Here is a 25073-nt window from a genome sequence, read left to right as displayed (position 1 = left end):
AGGAAAGCTAAGCATGTGGAACAGTCTGGCAGGGTTTCATCGTGGGTCAGTGCACACAGTCCAAAACCAAGAGCCTCAAATTTTGAACTATCTGTGTGCTTAGAAGGTTTTTCTCAGCTGGCTTTGGTGTCTGTGCCCTTTTAAGTCAGCTATATTGTGTATTTCTTATCTACCTTTATTCCTTTGTTTATTTCTGCATAGATTTTGTTTTTATTTTACCGTGCATACATGCTCTCGCTGATGTCAGTTCAGTAATGATTTGTCTCTTAGTCTATTGGCGAGTATATACACAATGAGTGAAATACAGTCTTATAAAGTGCTAACTTTATTTCATGCGAGCTAAACATAACAAAATAAAATAATCCAAATATGAATTATTTAATTTGAATCCAAATGAGTTAATGTCATAAATGCCTCAAACAAACTGCAGAAACCAGTGTTTCAGACTACAGTTTTCAGTGTGTTCTTTCCATCTATTCAGTTGTCCCATACTAGACTTGTGTGTGTGTGTGTGTGTGTGTGTGTGTGTGTGTGTGTGTGTGTTCCATATATGAACCCGACATTGCTGGCTTCTGAGGCTGTGTTAAGACTTTAATCCCTGAAGAAATGTCCAGTATGTGTGACATGTAGTTTGTGACCAGCAAGTAGCATACGGACACCCACATAAAAGAATCATAGCCACATACTGCTGTACACTGGGCATAGCAGACCTCTGACAGCTGAGAAAACTCCCCCTCCCCCCTCACAAAGATGCTTCCAAAGGCACACATGTAAACATGATTGCTGGCTACCTTCTCGTGTAGAGCTGGACACAAGGAAATGCATTTGTTAGCTATATAATGATGTCTCTTTGACATGATTATCCCAATGAATGATTCAGTCTCATTGAAAAAACTTTTGAAATACACAGTACAGGACAAAACAGAAATCTGGATACCCCAAAAGCTGTAAAATACAGTATATCTCTCCTGTGTTCTACCTCTCATTCACTGTGCCTGGTGTCTACTTGTGTTTCTTCCAACTTTTGTGTTGTCTCTTTAGTCTGGGTGGTCTCTGTTTCAGGCTGGCACAGCACTATAAATAGCCCTCTAAAATCTGTGGCTAGGTTCAATTGGCTCATCCACCCAGTACGAACAGCTGCTCGGTTAGTGGATGTACAGCTTCATTACCAGTAACTGCTCTTTGGTAGAATAGAGTCATTGTGAAAAGTACTCTGGAGATTATTCCAAGTAAAGAGATATTGCTGTTTTTGAAATGTAATTTCCCTATGCTCTGAGCACCACAAATGCAATTCTACTCACACTCATTGTACTGGGCTGGTAGCAGAATATTGAGCAGCAGAATTCGACAGGGAAAGCTGTGTGAAATAAAAATACATTTATTTACCGGATAGTTACTAGGGGAAAGGAGGAAATTATACTTTGGGGGGATTTGGGTAAACTGCAAAAACAGTTCCTTTGTTGCATCACCTCTCAACCACAGCAACTTCAGTAACTTAATAAAGTAAACAGAGTCGGGCCCCCATGTCTTTTTTTTTATACTGCTAGGATTGTGTTAAGTGATCATTTTAAATTGGTCTTACTAAAGTTATTGTTTTTCTCTAACACATGCAGTCATGTGTTAGAGGTCAACATGAACTATATTGAATTGCCATGCTCTTCACTGGCAGCCTCTAAGGTGTTAATTTTCTGTTTCTCTGCAGTGATAAGTCCTGCATCGTGGCGAGAGGGCCAAAAGCTGGTAAAGATGGTACTTGGTCCAGTTCCCAAGCTGCCCAGGGAGAAGGACAGGCCCAATCCAGCTGATGGACTGAGCAGAAAAGGTGGGACCTGGGCACCTAAACTCTTAACCTTCTATACATGCCACTACACCCCTGTCTTATATTACTATGTTAGCCCATTCCATGATACCAACAGCTGGCCCAGCTTGCCTATAACACAGTCGTCTCCACTGTAACCATTTCTCCAATGGTCTTCCTGCACCTGTCATTAACCAGTGTGTCAGGAGGTAGAAAGAAAGTAGAAAGGATATAGACGTAATAGATGATTACCTCTCTAGTAGACTTTAAAGAGCCACTCAAAATGTGTCAGCTTGACATCAAAAATGTCTTCTCTGCATTGTTAAGTCCAATGGCATGTAGGGCAAGACTTAATCACCAAAGTGTAAATTAGGTTTTACTCTTTACTTTCTACCTTCCTCCTCCCCCGTCTTTCAGACATCTTGTGTCCAAATTTTACTTCTCTTTTCTCATGTTGCTATCGATCTTTCACCTTTTAAAATTAAACTTACATTTCTACACTGGGTGCTATTACCTGTGACAGAGTTTATCCATGTAACTGGAAGATGTTATAAAATAAATGATCTTTAGTTTGTTACAAAGGTTGGACCTGTCTAATCCACAGTTAGATAGCAAGACTGACAACAGAGCCAGTCAAAGAATATCAATAAATAAAGAGTCTTTGGCTGCAGCTGTACACACAGCCATAGAACCTGTCTCACACTTTCTCATACTCACACACTATCTGCATCCACCTCTCTGTCTTTGCTAGCTGCATCTGTACTAGGTACCACTGACCGGAAGGAATAGAGATTGACTGGCTGTTCTGGTTGGGTGCACAATTAGACATGGACTGATTTCCAGAGGTTGCCCCCAGTACAGGCAGCATGTACTCTAGGGAGTGGCAAAGTGGGGCAGGGAGATACAATGAGGCTCACTGTAGCCATGTTCTGAAAAAAAACAGTCTGGATTAGATACTGTAAAATCTAGATTTTCAATTTGGCCCAGATTAGTGTTGCCATGGCAAACCTGCCCCCCAAGCCTCATTTAGTATGTGTATTCTGTCTGGATTAGTGCTTTATTTTAGGAGTGTTTTTTTAATCTGCTGCAGGCACTTGCATCCAGTGTTTTTCAAGCTGTGATGAACCTTTTATTATAGATATTTATCATAGATAAACAGGAAAACAGATTATAGGACTACCAGTTAAAAATGTAAAGACTGGTCACACATGTAAAGCAAATTTAAAGTATTCAGTGTTTCATCAACCTAGTTTCCACTTAAAAGTCTCAGTTTAGCAATGGAGCTATTTAGCAGCATGCACTATGTTAATATGTGTGAATATGTTTGTTTCCATTATTCCATTGATTACTAGTTACCAACTGTAACATTTTGCCTTTCTGTAAATGTCCACCAGCTTCCCATCACTGTTCCAGTTCAGACCCGCGCTCAGAATCAAACCCACGGTCTTGCCCTCACAGCACAGAAAGGCCTCGTAGTGGATTTCAGGGGCAAGCCAAAAGCCACTACACAACCACATCTACCCCCTCATCTGCAGATCGGGACAAGTCCCCAGTGGGTGTAAGCACGGACCTGTTGTCAGCAGACATCCAGGGGATACTTGATGACCTTCAGCTGGAGTGCAAAGCAGCAGAAAGGGAGGAGAGGGCCCGGCAAAGGTCCCGGGGTGGGAGCAGTGGTAGGAGAGGGAGAGGGGGATCAGGGTCACGAACAAGGACTCCAGTCTCTGTTTGGGGAACTACTATGGCAACAGGTAGCTCCTCAAGAGGCTGCCGCAGTGCCAGCCCCACTACACACCGACCAGAGACTGCCACCACGGCTGACACAGGGCACAAAAAGCGACACTATGATGCAGATACTGTTCGCCAGTACATTTCCAGGCAACAAGAGGAGAGAAAGAGGCGTCAAGCAGAAGAGAAGAGGGCACTGAGGGAGGAGGCAGAGAGGAGAAACCAGAGATTGCAGGAGCTCTACAGGAAGCAAAGAGAAGTGGCTAAAACAGTGGCCCTTCCCAGCGAGGCACCTGTGGCCCCTGTGCAAAAGCGACTACAGGAGACCTACAACAAACTGCTGCTGGAGGAGGCCCAGCTGGGCGAGGAGGCCACACAGACGCAACCTGCTGCTCATTCTAGTCAAATGGTAATGTACATATGCATGAAACATAGTTACTCATTCTACCCAATGCAGCTTTGATATATAAATAAGGTGACCAAGTGAAATTAATTAATGAAATTATCACATATGTAAAACATTTAGCAATTTTTGACGTTTGTTAACATCTGTTCTGCCACAGAGAGTGATGTACCAGCCCTCAGGAGAGTCAGACAAAGAGAACAAAAGACTAGAGGCACCACAGAGCCCCTCAAGCAGTGACAGGTCTTTGAATGATCAGCCACCTCCTCCGTTATCCAGGTACACACATGCACACACACAAACTCCCAGAATATCAAACCCTCTACACTCACATTTATTGACACAGATAAACAACAAACAACTCTTGGCGCAGTACACATAATCTGGTATCTTCTGGAAAAAATATTTGATTCTAGGGAATCACCTGACTGTACCAAACAGAGAAACTGTTTGTTCCCAGACAGTTGGTTTTTATGAACAACCCTTGCAAGTGTCCCAGAAGCCTCATTGCTCTGCATTCAAGTACAGGATTAAAGAAGAATACTCTAGGGTAGTTTTACAGTCACTGATCCTCTTTTAGATTCATGAAAGAACATCTCCGATAATTTACTGGAAATAAAGATGAGGTTGTATAACGATTTTACTTGGGAAACACATCTTTGTATAATCATCTTTGTCTGTGTATGTTTAGTGATTATACTGTATTTATTCTGATTTGTAGTTTTCCATCCAATTACAGTGTATTCTATTTCCTGTTCATCATGTTCTGTACTATTAACAGTTATGTATCAGGCTGGTGAATACATTTATTCAGAAACTATAGCTGAAAAAAAAAAACATTATGCTGAAATACTTAAAGATGTTTTTGCAGGGGAGTGTAGACACAACTGTCAAAGAAATGTTTTTACAGGACTCTGAATACCCAGAATGGCTGTAAATATCTTGCCTGTGGTCATTCTGGGTATTCACAATGAAAGCTTCTTTCTTTAGTAGCAAGCATGTTGAATACACTTAAGTATGTTTAGTTTAATCATTGTTTTAAAGCAAGCTATTTATGTCTCTCTTTCTCTCTCCATTTAACTTCTGCATGCTTTGTTGCTCTCCCTATTGCAGGAATGATCTGGATGTTGGAGTTGCCTCTTTGCTTCAGCCTGACCGTCTGAGCCCAGCTGTTCGACCTACGATGGGTCCCAGCAGCAGTACACTAGCCCCTTTTGGTGACCATCTCCTCTCTCAACTTCTCAGGCTGGAGACTGCGGTGACAGCTAGTGACATCAGCCACACCCAGCGGCCAGCCACAGCACCTTCCAACAGGTCGCGCCGCATTGAGGCCCTCAAGGCCACAGCCGCATCCCTCTCAAATCGTATAGAGAGTGAGGCACGGAAGCTTGCTGGGGAGGGGATCGACTACGGTACAACAACATCAATGGACGTGGATACTATTTTGGCTCCTAGGCCCTCTCAAGCTAATCTTGATGATGGATGCTGGGCAGAAACAGCTGGCACAGAAAATAATGATGTGGCGTTGAGGATCCAGAGGATTTTGACTAGCACGGGTCATAGTTCATACAATGGCGTAGCTCTCCCAGGAACAGGCAATCTGCACGCCCTAAGGGGACATAAAGAAAATAAGGGTACACACACCAATTTGACCAATCCACAAACAACTTCTGCTGGGCCTATTCTCAACAGTTATACACATGAAAAGAGGAAGCTAGTCAATGGCTTGGAAAAGGTGGAGAGAATGGATAAAATGGCACAAAGGAGAGGATATGGATTGATAGAGGATAAGAATCAGACAGATCTCCATGACTCAAGTGCCGGTTCCATCAGTGAGGGTCCTCTTCTGAGTGAAGGGAGTTTTTCTGAGGATGAGGTAAGCCCTCCTCACCCCTCCAACAATCGTGTACCTAGACCAGCAGATCGCCTGGAGGCAGTGGACTACTGTGCAGGTCAAAGAAGGGATTACCAGCGGTTGTCAGAGTTCCAGAGGGAGGCAGCGAGGTGCTCAGCCCTTAGCTCACCCTTTGCGCATAATGATGGCAGCAAAGCAGCATGGGAGGAGCTGAACAAAGGAAGCCCTCTAAGCGTTATCAACATTTTCACAAAGAACCTTCATGGCCATGCTAAAGGTTAGTTCACTTATGAGTACCTTTCCACTGAGAAAAATATGTCAGAATCAAGATTTCCACATTAGATGACAACTTCATAAGTGTCACTGGATTTATGAACAGTAGATGGGGTCATTTTTTTTCTTCTTTCAATATTAATTTTAGTGTTTGTGGTCGCCACAGCAAAAAAAAAAAAAAAAGGATGAGTGAGAATGTTGTTGTTACTTATTATCTATGGGTAAACTTCTAATAAAAATGTAACCATACAGAGAATGTCATATTAAAACTATAGTGGTCATACTAACAACACATACAACATACTGACAGTCTAAGGCAAGATCATAAATATTTCTCCTGTGTCTGTTCTATCTCCACCCTGTCCTATAGTGAGTAAGAGGAACTCTCCCTCTGCCCATTCTTTGCACTCTGGAAATGGCCCCATAGAAGCAGCAGTCTATGAAGATGACTTTGTGTCATCACATAGCAGCGGAGCCAGTGGCCAGTTAAAGAGAGGCTCCAATTCACGCAGGTAAGAGAAACAAAGTGACCACTGGATGGCATTCATGTCGCACAAATAGAAAGCTCATGCAGCCCTTTCAGACAGCAACCCCCTCTATATTATTGAGTACATAGATTATTTTCCTTGCAGGCTTCTTAGAGTGAGGAGTAACTGGTACAAACACTCTCAGACAGATTAACCCTGCTGTTTATCCCATATTAATTAGACGTTCATTTTTTGTGTTGTTTCACGTACCCTGAATTTTATTTAAAAGTTATTTGATCATACGGCTTTCTCCCCTCTCTTGTTAGTGTGAACAGTCATTTTGAGGAGCTGATGAGGAGGTCTCCTTATGAGAATAGTACAGGAGGCATCAATTCCCACCATTCATCCTTTCACTCATCTATTCACTCACCGCATCTTTCCTCTGGTTCACCATCTGGCTCCTCACCCTTCTCCAAGCACTCTGCCAAAAAACGAGGTGAGAATTGTTTTTGTTTTTTTTTTGCATAATTTCCTGGTATGATTCATAGTTTTCAAGATTTTTTTAAATTAAAAAGGGAATAAAGGAAATTGTCTATATGGTCAAATGTTGTGGTTTTGCAGTTACAAATCCTTCTGCTACATAATATAATTACTCCATTCCTCTGCAGGCACAGCATCAGACCAGAGTGATACCACTCTGGTGGAAGAGCAGAGGAGCTCCTGCTCACCTCCCTCAGAGGTTTTGTCCTCTGACTCAAGGAAGAGGGGGTCAGACAAAAGCTCTGCCCACAGCCAGGCCAAGAGTGTCCAATCTAGTGACACTTTAGGGGAAACTTCTCACCACAGGTAATGATCTTTGGCAGACTACATGAAAGGGGTTTGTTACTTTTGGTTTAGTCGAGTGCAATAAAAGTTAAAAAATACTTTCCACCTGTTAGGTTTCACTATGAGTGTTTTTCAGTTAAGATATCAAATTGAAGAGGCTGTGCAGTGGATGAATGGTGTTCCCACGAGTTTAAATTGCCCACACATCCAGTTGTCTGTGGTATTCCCTTCCTTCCTGGTTTTCTGTAACCTTCAGGACAACACTGCCTTGTGGGATAGAGTGGTAGTGCTATTGGCTTACATTGGGATATTTTTTAATGCTGTCCTGGATATGGTAGGTTATATGTTTCTTTTAGAGTCACAGCATAATTGTATTTCTTTATTTCCTGGTGCTTATTTGATTTATCACAGTGGTTTCATGATAAATTGAAACTTTTGTTTTCACTGGATACAGATGAGTCTGTTTAAAGTAATATTGAAATTAGCCTGTGAAGCCACGCTGTTTCCTTCCCTAAGCATTTCCAAGCTAAATTTAATTTAAAAGTCTGTGTGCACTCAGGGATGAATGAGATCTTTTCAGCACTGTGTCATCTCAGTTGTTACTGTTCCAGCCAGTCAGAAACCTCCACTTGGTATATACTGTAATTACCCAAAGGTTAATTTATCTGGCCATGACTAATTACTAAACTATGCTTAGAGAGCCCTAGTTAGGGCTGCCAGTCTAAACAGTCTTGTGGCTTGCTGTTCTATTGAAGGCCTGAGGGTTTAAGCAGCCGTGTGCCCAGCAACAGGAGGAGGCTGCAGTTCGACCCAAGACAGAAAACACTGGTTGTTTTGTTTTGGGGGCCTGCAGGGTGGCTGGTCGGCTCAGCCAGCTTCACCACAGTTTGGGCCTGCTGCCAAAGGAAAGGAGAGAGTGTTTTTTTTTTTATCTCAGTGCCCAGTAGTGACATTTGAGCCCTCTAATGGTACTCTAAAGCCCAGGTAGCAGATTCCTGCCACTCTGTGGAGCCTGTGTGTCTTACATGATAAAGTCAGACAGGATTGTGTCCTTCTTAGCACCATTTACAAAGCAGGTTTTTGTTTTACTTTGGTTGTTCATTACTGTGACAGAAACAGTCTCAGCCTATGAGAAAGCATACGGAAAGCAATGCATTCTGTAGGCTTTTGCAGACTGCATTCATATGTTTCTGTTCATATGACTAACTGGCTAAACTAACTGGTTTAGTGTTGAGATAATGGTAATATTGTTGCTTTATGATATATTAATTGAGTCTGGTTGTTATCCTTGGTGAAAAAAGGTGTCACTGTGTAATATACTTAATAGAAAAGGAGAGTGTAATCTGATCGCTTTAGACAACGCTCTTGGACCTCTGATCATCTCTGAGCAGCACAATAAAGCCATTCATAGACTAGGCCTCTCACAGCAGGGTTATGCTGCCTCAGTCAGTTTTAGGGTTTGGAGAACCAGGGGCCCCCTCTTTCTTTATCATTTTGTCAGCCTGCTCCTCTGTTCAGAATGGTCAACCCACTCTGCAAAGCTTGTATCATCTCGCTTTCCTGTGTATGATTTAAAAACCTATTTTAGAATTGGTTTTAGAAAAATAATTAAAGCAATGTGTTGTACTAAATTTCTTAATATATACTCTAGCCCGACCGATATGGGATTTTTGAGACCAATACTGATTTTAGAGGGTAGACATCCACCGATTACAGATATGGCGGCCAATATACTGAATTTTTAATAGACCTATTCTATGTGGATTGTGCACTGATTTTGCACCGATATGACTATGCAAAGGTACTCACAAGGCTGCTTTCTTAAACAAATCACTTTATTCAAGAAAATGTAAGTTCAGTATTCTTTTAAGATGTTAAATAATTTAACATATACACTATCAACCAATTATAGAAATGAACACTGAGAAAATAGTCTATTTCAAAATAATATAAATAGCTAAATAGACATCAGTACTGTATGTTCAGTATCAGTCAATTGCTGACCATTTGAATCAAGAATAAATATAATAAATAGCTATTAAACTATTAAACATCAGTACTGTTCAGTATCGGTCAATTACTGAAGTAGCAGAAAATGCCATGGAAATACTCAAGTAAAGTACAAGTACCTCTAAATTGTACTAAATGTACTTAGTTACATTTCACCACTGCTCTTTACTAAACCGCATATTGTCTAACTAAGCTATAAGATTCATGCTACAGCTTTGTTCTGATTCGGAACCATTATTTCAACAGATTGAACTCCAATCAGAAATGCTCTTTTCTTGCTTATAACATGTCATCTGTAGCAATATTTTGCGGTTAATGTCCCAAACATTAACTCATGGTTCACTGCTGCCAAGTCAAGAGAGAAACAGCGCCTCTGCTATAAACATTCAGGGGAAACGTTCTTGACAATATTTATTTACTTTCCAGCATAGCGTCTCACCAACTAGGTAACAACGTAGAGTGAAGTCAACACTCAACAGACTCAAACCACCACCGCACTGTCGTCTACTGAGCTGCAGAATGATGACGAGATGCTCTGATGCTTACCTTTCACTCTGCTACTGAATGACAATTATAGCTGGCTAGCGATGCTGAGAGTAATCTAGCTATAGCGTCAGCCCACATTTCTTAGTGCTGAAAGCAGTTTTCTAAGTTAGCTGCCTTATGGTCCAGAATGCAAATGTTACTCTTTGTGTTTGTAATGTGTGCAGAACATGGTGGTTTATGTTTGTAGTTGGTTTTTAGTTTTAACCATTAGTGAGGTTGCTGTTACATGTCATGAAATCAGCTGTATTTTAATAGTATGTTGCAAGTTCTAGACAGCTGCTTCGTCTCTCTTATGTGACACTGGTGCCACTGTAATGACAGCGCACTCTGCTCGATAAACTTGTGACACCATTACATTAACACAGGCTTTTTTCTGCCTAATATGCAGTAAAGAAGACAATTTTATATCAGCTTGTATTGGATAACATATACCCCGATACAATATACCTGTGATAAGCTAATATCGGCTGTCCAATAAATTGGTTGGTGTCTACTACTTACCTGACCTATTTTCTTTCTTTCTATTTCTAAATATATTTCTAGTTTGGGACTTGACGGTAAGAAGTCTTCAGCAGCCAGGCCCAAACAGGCTTCTCCTTCTGGCTCTTCAGACCCTGGTTCTCCTCCAGGAGTAGACTCACCCAGGGAGCCTGTGAGAAGTGGCTCTCTGGGGGCAAATAACCCAACCACCACAGCTCGCAGTGGTAGAGCAGAGACCAAGACCACGGGTAAATAAAAGTCATTAATTTAATAAAAAAACAGATGTTATGTGAAATAGCACAGAAATCTGACAAAGATGTAAACTGTTTGGTTTTGGACTTATTTGTGAATCATGTTGTTCTCAAAGTGCCACACTCCACCAACATCCCCTTTTATTAATCTCTCTCTCACCCTATCCGCCCTTCTGTTCTCTCAGGTGAACTACACTATTCGCCTGCTGTCTTGCAGCAGCGTATGGCTGCAGAGCTCCACTACCTGGAGTCCATCGAGGAGTCAGTCCGACAGCTGGGGGACGTGGAGAGGCTGGTGGGTGTGTCCATGGCTCAGCAGGAGAGCGCGTCATTGGCCCAGATGCTCAAGGTGAAGAAGGGATTTGTTGCTGAGAGTAACAAAAATGTGTAGATAAGGACTACAAAGAAGCTCTGCTGTGTATTCAGCTGTGTTTACATATCAGAGGTTGTATTATTGTATTGTATTGTATAATTATAATTAAATTACACTTGCCTTGCCATAATTCCTTTTTTTGGCTGATGCCACACTGATGATTTAAAATGCTGTATATAGCTTAATATTTTGATGATTATAAGACAACACATACACTAAGCTATGCTTTTATTTATAAATGTGGTATAAATTACAACATCTGCACTTGACATAATATACCATACAAATGTGAATTACACAAGTAATTCCCAATAATTGTATTTATCAGGAACTTAAATTGTATTATTGATACTGTAGAACATCCATCCATCCATCCATTATCCCGTTAGGGGTCGCGGGTGACTGGAGCCTATCCCAGTGACTTTGGGCCTTAGGCAGGGTACACCCTGGACAGTGGCCAACTCGTCGCAGGGCTAACACAGACACAGACAAGGACAGACAACCATTCACTCTCACATTCATTCAATACGGGCAATTTAGAGTTATCAATTAACCTACACATGCATGTCTTTGGACGGTGGGAGGAAGCCGGAGAACCCACGGTAACACGGGGAGGACAACGCCACCCACGGTAACACGGGGAGGACATGCAGACTCCACCCAGAGAGATTGTGTGATGTTGGTCTGGTCCGGGAATCGATCCCACGAACCCACGATCTCCTTATTGGGAGGCAGGAGCTTTAGCCGCTCTGCCACCGTGCACCCCACTGTAGAACATTTACATGATAAATACTTAGAGATTTTTTGGCCTCTATAAATTTCAGTAGCTTACTACCTCACTAATATCTGTATTGATACATTGTATTGACCTGCTCTCTGAACTTTGACCCTGCAGGCCAAGCAGCAGCGCCATGAGCGTGACCTCTACGAGTTGAAGATCAAGGCTGAAAGGGAAGCACTGGAGACACAGCTACAGCTGGAGGAAAACAGGCAGAGAGTGGCCAGGGTATAACTACACACACACATGCACACATACACACACAGTTCATCAGTTAGTTTACTCTCATCAACAATATATATGTGCATTTGTAGATGATAGATTTGGTGTTTGCTTCCTCACCTTTTGAATTCTAAGATATGGGTGCTTTTATGTCTGTGTGTGTATGATGGCCATGCTTGATTTTGTCCAGGCTCATATAGAACTGCAGGAAAGCTTGGCAGGAACTCAAAAAGAGACTTTGGAGGGTCTCCAGGAGGCAACTACAAAGATGATGAGTCAACAGGCTGAGGCAGCACGGTACACAGCCGATGCTGCCCGACACATCAAGGAGGTTAGTCATCTCTGCCTTCCTCTCTGCCTGGAAAACAGCCAGTGTCTTCATTTTGTAACAAAAGCTGATTGATTGTTGCGTTTCAAGAAATAAGAGGACGAAAGCGTAATATCCAGTGTAAGACTCATCAAATCAAACATTTGATTTGTATATTGTGTTCATGTCTGTCAGATGACAGAATTGGCACGGTCGCAGATAGCAGGAGCTCTGGTTGTCCCCCCTGTTGCTACTGATTCCTCCATGTTGGACGAGCAGAAGGAACAGCAAAGCTCCTATTCAAACCAACAACAGGACAAAATTGACTCTGACAGGTAAACTAAAAACCTTTTGTGAAAGACCTGACTTTTTGATCGTTTACACTGCATACTGTTTTTCATTGAATTGATTTTAACATCTCTAAACCCCATTTGTGTTGTGAGTAAAATGTATGACTGTTTAAATTCTGAATGGACTAAATCACATTACTTGTTGGAGATGATACTTTGCCATCTACAAAGTCACTCACACAAATCTACTTCTGTCATCAGTTGAAGCATTATAAGCATTTACCACTGAGGGATAAATGTAGTATCTCTTCTAAATGTTTAAGTCTCTTTTGCATCCTCACTTACAGCTTCCAGAGTGAGGAGTCAAGCAGAAGGAACAGGCCAGAGGAACCCATGTCATCACTGAACAGCCTGAGTCACTCTGACTCTCTATCCTTCAGGAGACCCAACCACAGGTACCAGTCAGGCCTCTCATGTAGCACTACCTTCACTGTTTTCCATTAGATATTGGGAAGAGAAATCAAAGGAGACACTATATCTGTCCTTTTCCCCTTTCCTCAGTGGAGCAGAGTCAAGCAGCCACCATAGCCCTCCGCATGTCTCCTCAGACCACAGAGAACGGACGAAAAAAGACGCAGTAGAGGGGAAATGGAGGAAAGGGGGAGCTGAAGAGAGGACAGACAGGAAAGCAGGCAGCAGCTCCATAGAGGAGGAAGTTCTTACAGCAGCAAATGACTCCCTCTGCAGTGACAGCATCTCCTCTGTAGTGGATGAGAAAGGTATCCGATGTCAAGCATGTCTTTAATTTAAAAAGTTTAGAATGCTTTTATTCGTGTTTACACACTTCAGTATTTCCCTTGTATTCATTCAATTCTCAGGGGCTGCTGTTTTTAAAATATATATATATATATGTGTCACCACAACTGTTAGAGAAAATGTGAAAACCTTAATGCCATCATTTAATCTGTACTAGAGCTAAAACTGTGTGTACACGCGGTGCTACACACACATAGCACCCAAAAACTGCCAAGAAAGTGGATATAGTTGAAAAGTACGGAGCCCCCTAAAGGTCATGGTGAACCTTTTAGAACCTTTTATGTAAGAATTCGTTTAATTTTACTTTCACTAATTACATAATCATGCATGCCTATTGAGCAGTAGTACTATATCACCATACTTAATGCCAAGTTCAAAGTAAAATATGATATGAGTGGAAATAGACATATGGCTCTGAAGGAATAAAAGAAAAGTAATGCAAGAGAACACAAAACATATTGCGAGGGAATGCAAAAGTAGTCTCCAAAGAAATTCTCGCTGTGACCTTTGGGGGGCTCCATAGAAAAGTGTACACTGAGCTTATCTTATTTTTGGCCCTCCAGGAGACAGTACGTCAGTGGCAACAGAGTACTCTCTCAAGTTTGATGAGTCCATGACAGAGGATGAGATAGAAGAGTACTCCTTCCGCTCTCTGCTGCCGTCTGAGGCGCACCGCCGTGGAACTAAGTCCCGCCACCATGAAGAATCAGAGGATGATGGAGCCAATCACAACAGGACATTGGTTTCAGGGGCACACAATATCTTAAAGGTGAGAGGGCAGTGTAGTCATACAAACATTTACCAAGTGGTTGACAATGGAAGGTGGGTGTGACTAGGCCTGTCACAATAACTAATTTTGTTGGATGATATATTGTCCCAGCAATAATTGCAGTAAACAATATTATTGCCATTTTAAGGGCATTTGCATCACATTAATTTGCATAAAGCATAGGGGTTGTGTCGGTGGCAGAAAGGGAGAAATAGAGAAATCTTTAGCCAAATAATCACAAACTCACTACAGGGACATCGTATATTTGAAGTAAAAAAGTTTTTCAAAAATCTACAAAGGAAGGGAGAAGATCAAACGAACTATTTACATATTTACAAGCTAATAGGAACACTGTAATCGAGTCTGAAGAGAAAGAGTGAGAGAGCAGGTCAAATCTGCCTGCCCCAAACGCCGCACCTACTGACTGTTGGCAGAAGACCCAAGGACTGCAATTACCCTGAGCAGCATGCATGGGAATGAATTACAATATATGAATGTCTTTTCCATGATGGTCTGAATAGGTCACTAAATTTGTCGCTAGTCACTTTTTAGAAATAAAGTCGCTAAGAGGGTCTGAAAAGTTGCTAAATCTAGTGAGAAAGTCGCCAAGTTGGTAGCACTGTTGTGTGTGTGTGTGTGTGTGTGTGTGTGTGGTGGAGCCGCCTGAGCCCCGCCTACGGTGAAACGCCACAATTTAACCTCAACCTTTTCACCTTTGTTCTCCTGCAGTCTCAGGATGCAAACATGGCCTTTTCTGGTGGACAGGACAGCTTTTCCCAGTTCACCATGGACATGGTGCGTCAGTACATGAAGGATGAGGAGGTCAGACTGCAGCACCAGAGCTCTCTGCTGCGTCTTCGCCAGAAAGCCCTCAAAGAGAAGACCAGAACTGAGCTGGCCTGGTTAGAGCACCAGAAAAAGAGGCTGAGGGACAAGGGAGAGGATGACAAAATGCCACCCATCAGGAAGAAGCAGAGGGGCCTTCTGTTGAAACTACAGCAGGAACAGGTATGTGGGGGCGAAAACATAATGACATGAAGTGACAATTGAGCTTTGGGGTATATTGTGATCTTAACCATTACTAACTAACCAACTTTCTCTCCTGCTATACTCATGTTCCCAGGCTGAGATCAAGCGTCTTCAGGAGGCCAACAAAGCAGCCAGGAAGGAAAGGCAGCTGTTGCTGAAGCAGCAGGAGGAGATTGAGCGGATGAGAAATTCTACACTCAGACTGAGGGAGCGTCTCAAGTGTGCTGGGGGTGAAGCACCACCTGTAAGCAGCCTATATGGAGGAACCGATAGATTTAAGGGGTTTCATTTCAGTATTGTTTGTCCTACAGAAGTGGAATCTTAATGGAATCAAGAAAGAAAACATAGTTAAATCAGGCTGATCTAAGTTTTTTTTTTTTTTTTTTAAACTTTTTTATTGGCTTTGCTAATTACTATTTGTCCTGTCTGCATGTCCATTCATCCATCCTCCAGGAGACTCCTGTGTCAGAAACCCCTGTGTCTGAGGCAGCCTTCTCCAACATCAACAGACATGCTGATGATATTCGCAGCCCCTCTCCGTCGCTCTCCATCTCTGGAAGTGAGACTAGCAGCATCATGCAGAAGCTCAAGAAGATGCGCTCTCACATGGATGAGAAGTAAAGACTTTCATTTAATTTTTCATATATTAATCGTCATGCTCCCTTATCAATGTTTTTAACATCGCTTACTGTAGGTGTGTCCAACTGTCTTTTCCCTAGAGGTTTAATCCTTTTGTGCTTGTAAAAATATTTTCAAAACGATAGGGATGCTGATACATTTTTTTGTTGGTTTTTTTTGTTATGCTTTGACCCTTGATCACAATCTGTTGAGTCTGTTAATGCTGAGTATGTATTTTTCTTGGATAACACAACTGCATAGTTTACACTTAGACTGAAGTAGGGCTTTTATTGAAATTGGTAAAGCAGTTTAGATATGTTTTACAGCTGAATAGCTCTTCATTAAGTGCTGTGCTGTGCTTTTGGCGACAGGGTCTTTTTCTATTTCATTCATTCTACTATGACAAATCATAAAAGTCAGGAATTTTCAAATTCTGTACATAGGGTCTTTACCTTAACTAGCGACTAACCTAATTAAAACTAATTAGTGCATGCCATCTTTCTTTTGCTGTCTAAAATGTTGTGGATGTGTGGGTTTGAAATAAGCATGCTCCATGTTGTTCTCCCTCTAAACTAGATAAGAATCCACATTCTCTGCTACAATACCCCCCTTAACTTCATAATTGTACAACCTATAACAGTACTTTGTTGGAGGATCTGTACTAGGAGAACACCAGACAATATTAAACAGTCTTAAATTATTCTAACACTATGTAATCTTAATGTAGCAACATTCAATTACAGAGGCATAATTATTTTCCAGATAAGACCAAACATAGGTTGTGCATTCCATCATTTTTATTACACCCACTTCCTCTTGTGTTGACATGTGCTTGGAGTTCCTGTTGGTCATCCAAGGTTTTAGACTTGGCTAACAGCGTCAGGTGATTGTAGAGCCTCTCGTGACCGGGTAGCTCCAACAAGTGGGTTAATTGTTCTGGGGTTTAGGATTTATAACTTGGCTATAAATCACAGGCCAATCTTCAATGGTAGCAGTTCAACAATTTTTAGGTCTAGATTTGTTTAAATTTATACTAGCAACACATTTTTGCTTGTATTCCTGTTAATTTTAATACATTATGAACTTCAAAATCAAATCAGTTAGATTTAGATCACAACAAAATATAATGATTAAGAAGATCCTAACAAAAACATAAAACTGATCATGCATTTATTGGCTTGCTTGCTTGCAACGATCCTTTTTCATAAACTATCACTTGTCTCTTCCCTTCCCTCTGTCATTCTCTATTACCACTGTGCTGTTGATCATAGCCAAAGCAAATGTATACTATATATTCAGCTTGACATAACACACTAACAAAGTTGTTTTCACTTCATCTAAGGCTTTGACTGTTACCTTGCACTGTAATTTGTTTAAGAATCAGGATTACTGATTAATCATTAACCCCTTCATTTAGGTTTGGCAGTGATTATACCTGCAACCAACCCCCCACCTTCGATGCCCACATGCTAGTTTAAATGTTCATGTTCTCCCAAAACATAGTCATTTAAAAGTAACCATTTTCTAACAGAAACCTGGCAGACTGACACTTTGGGTGCAATAAAAACCACATTTGCTCATATCACTCTTCTCTCTCTTCCTTTCTCTCTACTTGTCTTTTCCCTCTATGTTTTTTGTGTTTTTAATGTTTTCCCCCTTCTTACATTGTGTGTGTGTATGTGTGTTGTTCATTTTCATACCCATGTTTGTGTGACTCTTGACTTTGTCTGTTGCGTGCTTGTGTGTTGTAGACACTGTTCTACTGTCCACTACTTCTTCTCTGTGTTCACGGCTCACCACTGGGCCTCCCTCAGTGTCTGTCTTCCCAACCTCCACCCTAAATTCCAGCTCTTTATCTACAACCAGTTGGTCAGGTACTGTACATTGCTCTCTACCTCTTCCCCAGCACCTCCACCTAGCCCTGCCCTGCCTCACCCCACCCCACCCCACCCATGGAACATGCTTGTGTTCATCCACTGGCACTGGGACCTTGTAGGGGTGGAACGGTGAATGATGAGTGATTGGATGTGTTGGTTTGTTTGGGGTTTTTTTGTATTTCCATGATGGAGTTTGAGTGAAAGCTTGAAGAGTGCCCAAGGAAAGCTGCCTTGCTGAAATAAGCTAACCTTCTGACAACTTCAATTTGAATATAATCAAATTTTTATGTCTTTTCAATATTTGTTTTCAGTCATTCAGGCGCTGAATTTATTGCCATTAGTGTGTGCATTAAAGCACACTGGTTATAGGGTGATTTTAGTGGATACATTGAGAATATTAGACGTGAGATAAACTTTTGTGAAGGTTAAAGGTTATGTTTATTTTAATAGGAGCCTTCCTTGTTGAATGGGAATCTCAGACTCTACGCTGGGATTTCACTGATTTCTGTGGTGTTTAATTTGTAACTCTTCCTCTCTTTCTTTCCTGCCTCTTGAGTGAATGATACAGTTCAGCTCTCTTCATATTGTGGCTGCTGGTTGGTCAGCTCCAGCCCAGTCATTGAGATGATACTACACTATGACATGGAAGTAAAGGCATTTTTGCAGAAAACAAACTAGAGATAGAGTGGTCTGTCTCTTTAATGAGCCCAGTAAATCTTAACTTGCCCTCTTTATTAGGTAACTGTTGCATAGGATAGGATAATAAGTACAGATGGCCATTGGCTATAATAGAGTTTGGGAAGGCACTAAAAGAAACCCCCCTCTGTCTGGTTCTTCAGTATCTGGCCTGTCATCAGTTTACATTAGGTCAGGAGAAAGGCCTCTAAATTAGATCAAGGCTAAATAATACTGCACTGTAATGGCACCCATAGCTGTGGGAGACCACATTACACAGCTATACCTGACTGCACTTTATTTTGATAGAGATATGTATGTATAAGACTTGGTGTAAGTTGGAATTTAGAATTACATTCTGTTGGCTTTGCAAGACAACCGCACACTTGCGTTTAAGTCTCGTTATCCTCATTGGTCAGGGGAGTACAGGTGTTTGAGGTGTGTGTACGACTGCTACAAATTAGCGTTCAACCCCTGGGTTTCAGTCTGATGCATGAATCTGACATCTTCGCTGTTATTTTCCTGTTCCTCTTTTCTCCTGAGTGACATGTCATCATTTTATGCTTGTTTATTTGATGGATGCTTGTACACTTCTTTATTTGGATGATTATTCCAGGGAAAGAAATATGTAAAGCATGTATTGGGGGGGCGTGTGTGTGTGTTTGCTTCTCTGAGGGTTGGACAGGAGGTTTGAGGTGAGTTTGCAGTGATAACTGGATGTCCAGGTGATTTGGGTCTGCTTGCTTCTGCAATATCATGTTTAAAATTCCTAATGCTAAATGTCTTTGCCCTACTTCTCTTCTCTCCCTCATCACTGCCACCTCACCTTATCCCTCACCACCCATCTTCTTCCTGTCTCTTCCCTCATTTTTCCATTTCTTCACCTTTCTTCTCACCATCATCTTCAATCTCTACCTCCACTCCTTCCTCATCTCCATTCTTTTTTCCCTTCATTCTTACCACCCTTTCCCCAGGTTCCTGACAAAGCGGGAGCAGCAGCTGATGCAGAGGCGTCACCATGCTGAGGAGTTGCTGCAGTGGAAACAGCGGCTGGACCGGGAGGAGGCAGAGGTCCGTAAGATGGAAAAGGAGGCCCTGGCTGTATGGGACAAACAAACAACTCAGGACAAGGACATGGCAGAGAGTCAGAAAAAGGAGATCTCCGACATTAGCCCCAGCCCCAGTCACCATCACAGCTCAGGGCCCAGAACTGGCAGTGAGAAAGGTGAAGCAACAGGATCCTAGCTGGTTTTTGCCAGCTTTAAAGTCAAAACCAATATGGAAGCAAAGTGAAATATAGGACATATCTTACGGTTTGGGAATAAGGCCAAAATCAATCTGGACAAAAACTTTATGTTTCTGTTTTACATGTTTTCAGAGTATGTGAGTGAGGGCGACTGTTCCTCAGCGACACCTGAGTCCAGTATACACACAGATGGACTGGGGTCCCAGCAACCAGGAAGCCCATCTTCAGTACAACCTGCATCAATCCCTGAAACACCTTTGGCCTCCGTCCAGAGCAGCCCTGCAAATTACACCCAGGAGTTCACTTCAGCTTCCCAGTCACCTAGCAGACAAGTATGCATAAATGTGTTCTTCTTTCCTTGTTGTCATTCAGTGTTTAGTCCCATCTCTTTGATGGAAGCTGAATTAATTTTGAGCATACATATAGCAACTCCAAAACTGACCTCACAAAAATTCTGTTTAGATGCTTTTGCCATTATTTGTAGTCTTTCATTAAACTATTGAAAATACACAAAGCTTTATACTGTGTTAGGGACATGCAAGGGGGTAAGACATTTGTTGGTTTACTGTACATGTAAAATATTAATCCAGGCATACCTCCATCAGTCCATCTGACTGTGTTGTTATATCCTGAAGTAATATTCCCTTCTTTTCCCCTCCTCCTCCTGTTTAGTCTCTCCAGTCTCCATTCAGAGGCAGCCACAGCCCTGCTGCCTCTCCTTCAGATGGCAGCAGCAAAACCAAGATGCAGCTTCGCTCCTCCTCCCGGACCGCCAACCAGGCCCGCACTCAGCCAACTGACTCCCCCATGGCCGTGCACACTGGTGAGTTACCCAATGACTCAACACAGATACACTGAATATGTAACATTTTTGGAGTGTATAATAGTTCCTGATAGTTCTAAGAGAAGGTAGAAGGGGAAAGCAGAGAGAGTGGACATAATGCAGCTATATTGCTGGCACTGTATAGTCAGGCATAATGTGATGCTGCCAGGAATACATTATGCAAGCACTTCCCTGATACCTAACCTGCTTAGCTGTGTGATAGGAGGAGAGAACACTTTGCATTGCATTTAGTTATCATACAAGCAAAGACTTTTTTGCTGGCCTAATATTGTAGATGAATGTATTTTATTCATTTTCAGGCCACTGTTTAAACCTTTAATCCTTGTAATATATAGTTTGTTCATTGCATACAAGCCAAAGCAACATGCACAAAAATGAACTTAATACATTCTTGGTAAAGAAAATGTACACTAATCTCTAAAGACTTAGGTTTGAGGTTGATTGGGCACAAAGTTGGATTACCCATTGCTAATCAGAGGTCTGGCACGGGTTTCACATTCTAACTGTGATTTATCATCTAAATTTGCCTTCAGAACCCATTTCAGACCAGAGTGACATAGAGAGCCGTATCAAGGCCCTGAAGGAAGAACTCAGAAAACGAAAGTTTATGGCCTACCAGCTGAAAAAAGAGCAGAAGAAGAGGCACAAGGAGCGCCTGAAGGCACAGGAGGCCAGCCTACTCAAGCAGCTGGAGGTAAATGTGTGTGTGTGTGTGTGTATGTCTGTTTGTGCATTTATCATGTACTGTATAAGCAGATTTCTTCATATCTTAACTGTTATTCTCCTTTTTTCCTTTCAGAGCTATGACAACTTCATCGAGAAAACTAAGGCAGAACTCAACAAGGAGGCAGACTCAACACCTGATACAAAGTCCCAGATCAAAGATTCCACCTCAATTGCAGAGCAGTCCAGTATTAAACCACCTGCTTACAGGTACCAAAAACAGCTGTAAACATGACACTCTGGTGCCAACATATCTTATACTGTAATATGAGTTATAAAAGATTGGTGTTCAATTATAAGCAAATCCCTCTTTCTCAGGTCTGAAACCAGCAAAATTTCTGACTCTGAAAGGATGCGAATTGATGCTTCATTAGATCACAGTGAGTGATATACTCATCATAACTGATATATACATCACGTACAGTATTTATTTAAAAATGTGTTTTGACATAGATGTTCCAATAATAATGTGACCCTTTCTATTATGACAGATGCCCTTCCTCAACCTGATCATAGTAGATCAACTTCAGTGCCTGAGGAATTGTCTGATGAAGACCCACCAACAGTCACTCCAACCCCAGTAAATGGCAGCCCAGAGTGTCCAACCTCAGGACCGAGGAGCCGCCTGTCCACAGAGGGTCTTTTAAGACCTTCCTCTAAGGAAGCCCAGACACAGATGATTGAGTCTGGGGATGAGAACATTGTGTTTTATCAAAGATCTGACATTCAGGAAGAGCTGGAGGTGGAAGTAAGCTCCAAGTTTGAGGATCAACATTCTGAATGTCTATTCAAACTAGAAAAGGAAGACAGACTTGACTCCCCAGAGAAGCTCTCTACATCCAAACATGTTTCCTCTTCCATGAGTGAAGAACATCGATATTCTCCATCTGTTAGCCTAGAACAAGATAAACAAATGAAGACAAGGGAAACATCTGTAGCTGAGGAAGCTGTAAAATCTAATATTGCCTCTAGTAAGTCACATTCAGCTGCAATGGACCTCAAAACCTCACCACGTCCAAGCTACAGCGCCTCATCTAGTGACCATTCCTGCTCCCCTGACTCGGTTGCCTTCTCTTCAAAGAAGGAGGCACCCATAAAGGATGTCGAGGCGTCTTCTCCCACAGCGGATGGCTATCATGATGACTTTGAGTTGTCAGTGGATTCTTCACCCAGGGTGGAGCATCATAGTTACAAGCTTGCCTCGCAAATCTCAGTTTCCCCTACGGAGATCAAGGACCCGAGAAATGACTCCCCTAGCAGAACCCCACCATATGACAGCCAAGATGAGGAAGTAGAGGAGGAAATTGCTGAGGAACTCAGTCACCATTCAGAGATAAGTGGAGCTAGCCACCAATCTGGAAGACTGCTAGATCTTCATAACCAAACAGAAGACTCCAAACATGGCAAGGACATTGTTAATTCCAACCACTCCCTACCCATCTCTTCTTTGCAGACCCCTCTCTCTCCTGTTATAGATGAAATGCCAAGTTTTAACATTGGAGATCGGGTTCTTGTCGGTGGTGTTCAGCCTGGCACTCTGAGATTCAAAGGTCCAACCAGCTTTGCTAATGGCTTCTGGGCTGGCGTGGAGTTAGATAAGTCTGAGGGGAGCAACAACGGCACTTATGATGAGGTGGTATACTTTGAGTGTGATGAGAGTCACGGTATCTTTGCTCCTCCAGACAAGATCACACACCTGCCAGACAAGTTTGAGATCTACACAGACACCACAGAGGATGAGGACTCATTCTTTGATGATATGTCAGATAAAGGTGGGGATAAACATAAAACAGATGAGGACAAATCCCAAAAACAACGAAATCTGAAGAGTAAAAATGAACAAACATCTCGTGAGGTCTATGGGTCTGGAGATAAAACAGTTACAGATGAGTCTGTTCACAAGAGCCAGGCCCCATTGAAGGTCAGATCCAACCTCAATTCACAGCATTACAAAGAATCCAAGCATCCCATCTCTAATGGCAACACTAGGGACATCATTTTGGATTTTGAAGATGCACCAACCACCCTCCTCATCTCTGACATGGACAAGATTGGCCTGGGGAAGCAGAGTCAGGAGATTACTACCCTTGTTGAGAAAGAAGACGTAGACTCACAACACCAGTTTACCACAGATATCAAGGATGATAAGGGAGAACAGAAGGACACAGACTTAGTGGACACATTTGCAGACAAACTCCTCGACAACTTTGTAAAAGACACTGTGAAGCAGTTTGCGGAGATTAAAAAGGCTAAAGAGCAGAAGATAGAAGCTGCCAACCAGATGAATGGAGACCTGTTTGGTGAAAATGTTGAAGAGAAAGAATGGTTCTCTTCAGTGGAACAAAAAGATGGTCTACCCTTCTTCCTACCTGCAGAAAAAGAGGAGCTGTCTTCTCCAGAGCTGTGTAACCGTCCAGTGAGTGTATATTTCTGATTCTTTAGTAACCTGTTAAGAAAACTTCAAGATAAAAATAACAATATTTTGTCCCCATGTGTTTTGTAATGTGAAAGACATATGAATCAAAATGTCACTATTAGTGAGAAAAAACCTTTAATATGTGAAAATGCTGTACACGATTCAACTGTGGAATTTTCATTGTAGGGAAACGTCAGCAATGACATTATCAAGTTACTGACAAACAGTACTTGTTGATTTGACCTGGAGAACCCTTGTTTTTGATATGTGTTCAGCCAAAGTCCAACTTTATGTTGACAGACTGCTGAAAACCTTTTGTGTCTGAAACATCAGTAAGAAAGAATACTCTTGATACTCTTGACTAGATCAAAAGTGTAAAAACATGATTTACAATGGGACTTCTGGCGGTTCTATATTCATATTTATGGAAGGTTCTAATCTAAAACTGGAAGAAAGCATGTTATTTACTTTTTCCTGTATTTCTTTCACAACAGGAGAGTCCAGTGTTGGGGGCCAGCGGTCAAGAGGAGCTCGCCAAGCGACTAGCAGAGCTGGAACTGAGCCGTGAACTGCTAGATGAGCTAGGTGACGATCAGGACTGGTTTGATGAGGACTTTGGCCTCAGCTCTCGTAGAGAACTGCAGAGACTCAAACAGATAGAAGAAGAGGAAGAGGCAAGGCTGGGGAGGTCTGGCTCATCAGCTGGAACAGCCCGGGGGGGGCTGGTCTCATCACCAGGTGGGGAACAGCAGGTAAAGACTCCACCTAGACCTGAGCTACCGCTCCCCCTGCCCCCCAAACTACCTGAGCAGCCAGCCATGGTGGTTCCCCACTCAGCCACAGAGGTGGAGAAGATGGTCCATGCTGCCACTCAGGAGATTTGGGAGCATTGTGGCCTGGGGAAGGAGGGAGCACTGACCCTTGCACAACTGCCAAACCCCAAACCTTCACAAGAGTATCTGGGTAAAGAGGCCAGCAGCCAGGACCAGGAGGCCCTCTGCATCCGCAGCTACAGAAAGGTGAAAAGGAGAACTTTCAAAACAGCAAAAAAAAAGTCTGTATAACACAGATAACCATAGAGATAGCCAAAAAAGTGAAAAATTGAATGCATGTGTATTGTAAAACCATAATACAAGGAAGACAAGCATCCTTGACATCCTTTTCACCCCCCCTACCAATCATGCTGGTGAAAATCAGCACACAACTGTCCTGTCAGAAGCTTTGCTTTGAATTCAAATAACTCGAGCTGTTGAGCAGTAAATATTGCTGACATTTTGACATGTTATTTCACTCACACAATTTACATTCACTTAACATGGGATTACTCAGCCTGAGAGACTTATCTACTGCAGCTTTAAAGCTACTGGAAACCCAAATCCACAATAGCCTTCTAACTATGTAATTTATGGTCTTATGTACATAATAGTAAGCATCTAAAAAGTATTAGAAATTAG

At 42.1% G+C, this 25073-nt stretch overlaps 1 protein-coding gene across 3 annotated transcripts in view; it reads left to right on the top strand.

The window, feature by feature from the left end:
* Nucleotides 1-25073, top strand: part of cep350 (centrosomal protein 350) — a 37463-nt gene that overhangs the window by 7054 nt on the left and 5336 nt on the right. For 2 of the 3 annotated variants that reach the window (XM_044198462.1, XM_044198463.1), the window contains exons 9-35: nucleotides 1703-1822; nucleotides 3193-3935; nucleotides 4090-4208; nucleotides 5043-6061; nucleotides 6428-6569; nucleotides 6851-7020; nucleotides 7193-7370; nucleotides 10449-10633; nucleotides 10822-10985; nucleotides 11905-12015; nucleotides 12200-12340; nucleotides 12512-12651; nucleotides 12954-13061; nucleotides 13168-13385; nucleotides 13986-14191; nucleotides 14921-15199; nucleotides 15315-15464; nucleotides 15674-15837; nucleotides 17590-17712; nucleotides 19365-19615; nucleotides 19769-19968; nucleotides 20309-20459; nucleotides 21014-21174; nucleotides 21280-21413; nucleotides 21522-21583; nucleotides 21695-23619; nucleotides 24114-24638. In XM_044198462.1, coding sequence (XP_044054397.1) covers nucleotides 1703-1822; nucleotides 3193-3935; nucleotides 4090-4208; nucleotides 5043-6061; nucleotides 6428-6569; nucleotides 6851-7020; nucleotides 7193-7370; nucleotides 10449-10633; nucleotides 10822-10985; nucleotides 11905-12015; nucleotides 12200-12340; nucleotides 12512-12651; nucleotides 12954-13061; nucleotides 13168-13385; nucleotides 13986-14191; nucleotides 14921-15199; nucleotides 15315-15464; nucleotides 15674-15837; nucleotides 17590-17712; nucleotides 19365-19615; nucleotides 19769-19968; nucleotides 20309-20459; nucleotides 21014-21174; nucleotides 21280-21413; nucleotides 21522-21583; nucleotides 21695-23619; nucleotides 24114-24638 — 7889 coding nt within the window. The remainder of the gene's footprint in view (nucleotides 1-1702; nucleotides 1823-3192; nucleotides 3936-4089; nucleotides 4209-5042; nucleotides 6062-6427; nucleotides 6570-6850; nucleotides 7021-7192; nucleotides 7371-10448; nucleotides 10634-10821; nucleotides 10986-11904; nucleotides 12016-12199; nucleotides 12341-12511; nucleotides 12652-12953; nucleotides 13062-13167; nucleotides 13386-13985; nucleotides 14192-14920; nucleotides 15200-15314; nucleotides 15465-15673; nucleotides 15838-17589; nucleotides 17713-19364; nucleotides 19616-19768; nucleotides 19969-20308; nucleotides 20460-21013; nucleotides 21175-21279; nucleotides 21414-21521; nucleotides 21584-21694; nucleotides 23620-24113; nucleotides 24639-25073) is intronic. The other variant, XM_044198464.1, reaches the window with a different exon arrangement.

This window comes from Siniperca chuatsi, linkage group LG6 (genome assembly GCF_020085105.1).
Source record: "Siniperca chuatsi isolate FFG_IHB_CAS linkage group LG6, ASM2008510v1, whole genome shotgun sequence".
Taxonomy (NCBI): Eukaryota; Metazoa; Chordata; class Actinopteri; order Centrarchiformes; family Sinipercidae; genus Siniperca; species Siniperca chuatsi.
This window is presented reverse-complemented; position numbering and strand designations above follow the sequence as displayed.